Source organism: Cryptomeria japonica, chromosome 5, assembly GCF_030272615.1.
Source record: "Cryptomeria japonica chromosome 5, Sugi_1.0, whole genome shotgun sequence".
Taxonomy (NCBI): domain Eukaryota; kingdom Viridiplantae; phylum Streptophyta; class Pinopsida; order Cupressales; family Cupressaceae; genus Cryptomeria; species Cryptomeria japonica.
In genome coordinates, this window is record NC_081409.1 from 285008342 (window position 1) to 285014608 (window position 6267).

The 6267-nt window shown below is 38.3% G+C and overlaps 1 protein-coding gene across 1 annotated transcript; it reads right to left on the bottom strand.

The window, feature by feature from the left end:
- Positions 1–714: 714 nt before the first annotated feature.
- Positions 715–1455, bottom strand: LOC131043988 (probable F-box protein At2g36090). The gene has a single exon (XM_057977251.2). The coding sequence runs from the start codon at positions 1453–1455 to the stop codon at positions 715–717; it is 741 nt and encodes a 246-aa protein (XP_057833234.2).
- Between the last annotated feature and the right edge of the window lie 4812 nt (positions 1456–6267).

Sequence of the window (6267 nt, forward strand, 5' to 3'; positions counted from 1 at the left end):
GATAATCGTCGCCATGTTACAAATCAGTTAGTTCTTCACAATATCAACAAGTAAAACGATTTCAGAAGAGGAGGATAAACATGATTATTATTACCAGACGCAGAAGCAAAATCAAAAAAAGGCGTGAGCAACAAAAGCAGCACAAACACATAAATGCCGTTCTTTGCCATCTAAGAAAGCAAAACTGCAGATGATGATCTATTCTCTACAGAGGTATGTAATGTTAATGTACTCCAAATGGAAAGGAATGCTGCTTATATAGCTTGGACACCCACTCTTCTCCTTCGTTTGTTCCGGGCAATTCTCTTTATTTTTTGATATATTCGGCTGATTTGAAGATTCTTTTGAGTATTTAAACATAGGGCGATATCACAGAAGTATGAAATAATTTTAAGCGTTAATATCTAAATGTGATTAGATATCATAAGGGAAATACAAATATGAAATGATTTTAAGCGTTAATATCAATACCCAGTGAACCTACTTTTGGAGTACTTAACGTTCATAGGAAATACCTACGAACATTTTTCTTGGGTGTTGGCTTGTCTTATTTGGCATTGGCTTAATGTTTGTTGTTTAGGTTTGGTTGAGTGTCTAGTTATTTGCCGATAGGCCATTCCTTGTGGGGTTGCACCTCCACTGGAATTGTCTCACGTCGGATTTTTGGGCTTTATCGGTATGGTATCGCTTAATAATTCCCGACGGCAAATTGTCTCAAGCTTCCCTTGCCGATAGTCTTCGCACCGAGGAAAGATTGTGTTGGCCGGTCATTCTGTAAATCAAACAGCAAAATGAAACAAATGAAACAATGCCACTTAAAATATAGAGGGTGTCTAGAACGCCTTCTTTCCTCAACATTGCTTCTTTCATTTTCCTCTGGTGGCTCAAGTATTTCTGATATGATTGGAAAATCCGATGATGCTCCTTACTTTTCCTACAACTTAGAGCTCTTTCTAGTATAAGCAGACTGTTCCTCCCATTAACACGAGCTCCCATCATGTCCTCCAACTGAATGCTAAGTTCAGAAATCTTCATATCCCCATGATCATCTGACAGTCTAATACTTATGGAAAGGATACCTTTAACATCCTTGCAAGGTAATATATTTTGAGCAGGAAATAAGGAGCCAAACCGCATTAAAAAATCTGCATCAGAATACATCTGCACATTCAGAGGTCTCCAGCTTGAAAGATTACCAGCTTCCCCTGTTCTCCTGTTAATCACAATCCAGCTAAGCTTGAAATTGTCCATCAGTTGCCCCGAAATTATATCTTCCCCCATCTCCTTGTCAAAAGACACAACTGTAGGAAACCCATCTCCATTAGTGGAATCCTCATTCTCTAAATCCCAAAAATGAACGAAATCAACTCTAAGGGGGCGATTACAGAACCAATCCTCAACATTACTTGCATTAGGAATGCCCCACAAAATCTTGGAATAGACAATCTTGTCCATGTACCACACATCAACAAGGGATACAAAGTCAGAGGGATCACAAGAATGGAGCTCTAGGCTGCCATACAAAGCGAAAGCTTTTTTCCTTCACAGTGCACTCCTCCCCCCTCCGACTTGCGGACAATTGTAAGGTAATGTATTTGGGATGTACTGTGATCAACTCTGATCCCCAAATAATTGTTAAGGTTGGAAATATTGGCCCTTCAGATCGTTCTACTTCTTATTATGAGTCCAGAGTAGTTCATGGAGATCATATGAAAAACCTTGGAGCCATTTCTAGCGAGCTGCTTGGAAAATACGAGGAGGCCACAAAGAGTTTGCCTTATAAGTTCATTTTGTTCAGATAAGGCTTTGTCGAAGGCCGAATTGTAGAGACAATGCGAAAAGAAGTGGATGCTTTAATAAATGAAGTTGATGGTCTGCGAAAAGATAAAAATCAAGCAAAATATGTTCCCATCACTTTCATTGTTGGTTAGAAAATCATTGGCACTCGCTCTGTGAGTGTGCATAATGGGAAAGCAAGTTACAGCATTTTCTCGGATGAGAACATGCACTTTGTTACTCTAAATTTGAGACTTTAATCAGGAATCTTTCTTTTTCGAGAAGATACCCGGAGCCCCTTCCAGCCAATTACGCAAAACGTGCGGCCGAATTGGCATAGGTATACTTGGAAGGAAAGAAGGATCTTGATCCGGAGAAAATGGATGAAATTGCGAATGCCATTCACATGTCTTTGTACATAATCGGAGAACGTGGGGTTAACGAGAAGTAACACGAATAATGGAGTCTTGGTTTTTCAGATTATGTTTAGTTAGTAATATGTTTGTTTGATGATAGAAAGACCTTTGTAAAAGTTATTGCCTTTCATAAAAGCCATGACTTATGGATTCCTAAGTTTTCTTGAGTTTGATGCCAAATCTTTTGTGTATACAAATATGTTTCTTTGTAATCTAAAGATTATAAAAACCAAGCCCCTCCCAAGTTCAATGAGTATGAGGTATACGACAAAAATGTAATGTCAAATTAAAATCTTTCAAGATTCATTTCTCTCCAAGGCTTTAATAATCCATTTGGCACACAAATCTATACCTTGATGTTGGATTGAAACTAAACCAAGTCCACCAAAATCACGAGGGCAACAAAACAACTAAGTCACTTTATGAGATCCTCTTCTTTGGTTAGAGGAACACAAAAAATCTTTAGGAAAATTTCAAGCTTCTAATACAAAGTTGTTGATGGCACACAACAAGAATAACAACATACATGATTAGTGTTAGAAATTAGGATCTTAGGATACAAATCATTATAACTAAAACATAAAATAAATACCATGATACCTATAGGAGCATTGATTGAACATTACACAATATATGCATTGAAGAAATCTTTTTAGGAAAAAATACCTCACAAAGTATCTAATGGACTATCAAAACATAGATAGAACTTGGTGAAACACTTCTTACTTCCACATGACCAATAATGGCTCTTATGCATAGTGATGAAAATTATCGTTTATCTTCAAATTCTATTATCCTCTACATAGAATGGATTTATTTAAATATAAGAGAAGGCAGTAGATTACTACAATGGGTATTAGTTATACCTATTCAAAATTAACATTTATAAATAATTAATAATCTAATAGTTATTAGACTATAATTATTTTAAACATGATTTGCTTAATAAAGGGTATAATTGTGCATAGTGATAAAAATTACTGTTTATCGTCAAATTTTATTATCCTCCTCTCAATAAGAAGGGGTTTATATAGGTATAAGAGAAGGGTGATAGAATACTTGAATATATATTAGTCACACCTACTCAAAACTACCATTTAAAATACTCAAAATGTAATAGTTATTACTAAGAATTTCTGATTTAATAATTAATAATCTAATAGTCGTCATATTCCGCAATAGCTTGGTTGAAGTATGCAAATGTGAAAACTCTAGCATATTTTAAGATTTTTCATCAGGGAAATCCAACTCTGTAGTTTCTGAAGTGCTATGGAAACTATTGGCACTGGATAGTGAAAACCCGCTAGCGCTCAAGGTTGCCTTCTGGCAGACGACGACTGCAGAGCAGGGTGATAATCGTAGAACACATGGCTTGTTTCTCCTCTAACTGTGTGAGGGGTGTGTTGGACTTTCCTTGCCTTCCCGCATTCGTGCTCCATCCCACGCATTTTCACCGTGGCCTCAAACCTTGCTGGCAACCACCATTGCTCCACCAGAGATTTGGTTCCTCCCCTTTAGTTCATTGGAATGCACTATAGTTTTGCCCTTTATATTGGAGGGACTTTACTCGAACAAGATAGAAGAGAGCAAAAGACAACAACCAGCCCTTGCAGGTGCAGTTTTATTTTATTAAGCTATGGTTCCTAGAATTTTCTTTATGATTCCAATTTTTATCACACTGTTTTAATGGATTCATCTGCATTGTTTTAACTGCAAGGGTTTCTTCTGTCGTTTGTTCGTGCTCGGGTTTTCAGGGCTTTTTAGATTCACATGGTAGTTTGGTATGTAATATTGTCGCCAATCTTGCACACCTTTACTGGTTTTATTCATTCCTTCCGAGACTTTGGTCGCGAATTTGTTGGGCTCCCCTATAATCAAACCCTAGCTAAAGTTAAATAGGGATAGATTTGAAATGGTTGTTTGATGATAGGCAGAGTTGGTTTTTAATTATTTTCACATTTTAATGCTTTTTATCTACCATCAAGTTTGTTTTCTGCTCTGATTCTTTGTGCTGGTAGAGAGCACAAAACCTCTGCTAAATCTTTCTCAATCAATGATCAGGCTGGAGCTCCTTTTAATTTTTTGCCTAATATTGCAAACTTGATAATTTGTAAATACATTGGGGTCCAAAGTGGTCATTGCATACAATATTTCTGATGAAAATTCTGAGCCCCATATATTAATAACAAGCCTCATTTATTCTTATTTATGTAACTATGAAATAAACTAGATCTCCTAAGTAAGATGGCGAGCTTTCGGGGTGCGCGAAGTTTGGGGATTGATGCGAATGATAGACAGAAGGCTCCACGTTGGGGGATGAGGCGATGTCTGATCCGCTTCCCCCAAAGGACCCTTTTGGCGCTTGCACTAGACATGTGCCGCAGTGGGTCTTCCATGAAGGCAGATGGGTAGATGTGTTAGCTTCGCCTGTTCGGCCGCCGGCGGAGGAAAAGTCATTTCATTTTGTCCCTTCTTCTGCTTACTTCAGAGGGTTTTTCCGACAAGATCAATCACGTGCTCGAAACCAAGGAGCTCAACATAAGGGCAAACAGAAGGGGAGGGTTTCTAAAAATAAGGCACAGAATCATTTGGTGAAGGCCTTTGTGAATTTGGTTAAGGATTTGGGAGGTCATGGTCAGAGTTCGGTTTTGCCCTCGCAACCTATTCCGATTTTGATCCCATTGATTGATGCTTCAGATGCCATTTTGTGTAAGAAAGCTTTGGATCTTCAAGGTCTTGCAGTTGTGATTCAGGTCTGGGGTGATCCTATTTCCCTTTTCAAACTTCACCATAAAATTCACGCTCTATGGTATGGTACTTTGTTTTTTCATGTGCTTTCTATAAGCTCTTTTCTTGTTATTTTTGACTCAACATCTGCTAGGGACAAGGCTCTTAGCACTTCATTTTTTTAGCTTGGAAAAAACATGATTTTTCTGGAACGTTGGAAACCGTTTTTAGCAGTTTCTAGAGTTGGTCCAAAATAGGTCCCTGTGTGGTTTAAACTTCCACTCTTACCATCTAAATTTATTGAATTTGATATATTGTCAAAAATTGGGGATTCTTAGGGTAAATTCTTGATGTCTTGTTCATTGCTTTAGGATGGGGTTCTGGTTGTTAAAATTTGTGTATTAACTTGCCCTAACACTCAGTTGCCAAATTTTTGTAACATTAGGTCCCCCTTTGGTTTATGGCAGCAAAATTTGGTTAAAGACTCGGGGGTTTTGGGTCCATCTGTTGTAGTTATGGATTCCCCAATGTTTTTTTGCATGAAATCCATCCATTTTGGTTCGGGGGAATCGGATTCTCTATTTGTGGAAAATGTGGAACCTCATACCTGGGAAAAAACACAATTGTCTGGCCCTGCTTTCAACCCTCCTCCTCTTGTGAACAATTCCATCTCTGCTATGGATTCTGAAGTGGCTTTCAATAATTCTGTCCCTTCCACAAGGATTGGCCGTTCTAATGCTCTTTCGTTAAATAAACCTGCTATCTCTAATTTGGTCCCATCTTCTGAGACTAGGGTGGATTTGGGTATCTTTGCACCTATGGTTGACTTAGGCATTAGGTTAGGGGAAAATACAGATGCCCTTGGTTTTCTGCATAAAGTGGTAGGTGTTGTAGCTACATCAGCTGAGGGGACTTTATTAGAGCATGCTGAGGGTGATATTGTTGATTCGGTGGACATTGTCCTGGATGACATACTCATTGCTCAGGTCCAGGATTTAGCCAATTCTAATAAGACTCTTCTGGATTCCCCTTTAGCTAATAAGGTTATCTCCTCGATTTTAGTTGATTTAGGTGTTTTGGAGAATGATTTGGCTGCTTTTCCCATCAATAACCCTTTTGATATCCTTGATAGAGATAAGGCGTTGGTGGTTTCAGGACTTGTATCATCATTACCTCCTATGGTTTCAGACAAAGAGGAGAAGGGGCTAGATATGACCAATATGGTGGCTGCTTCAGAGCTTCCTTTGGTTCAAACCCCTCTGCTTCCTTCCTCACCCTTGTCTACTCTAGGGAAAAGGAGGCATAAGCCTAAACATGTTAAAATAAATTTAGAAATTGCTGCAGGGAT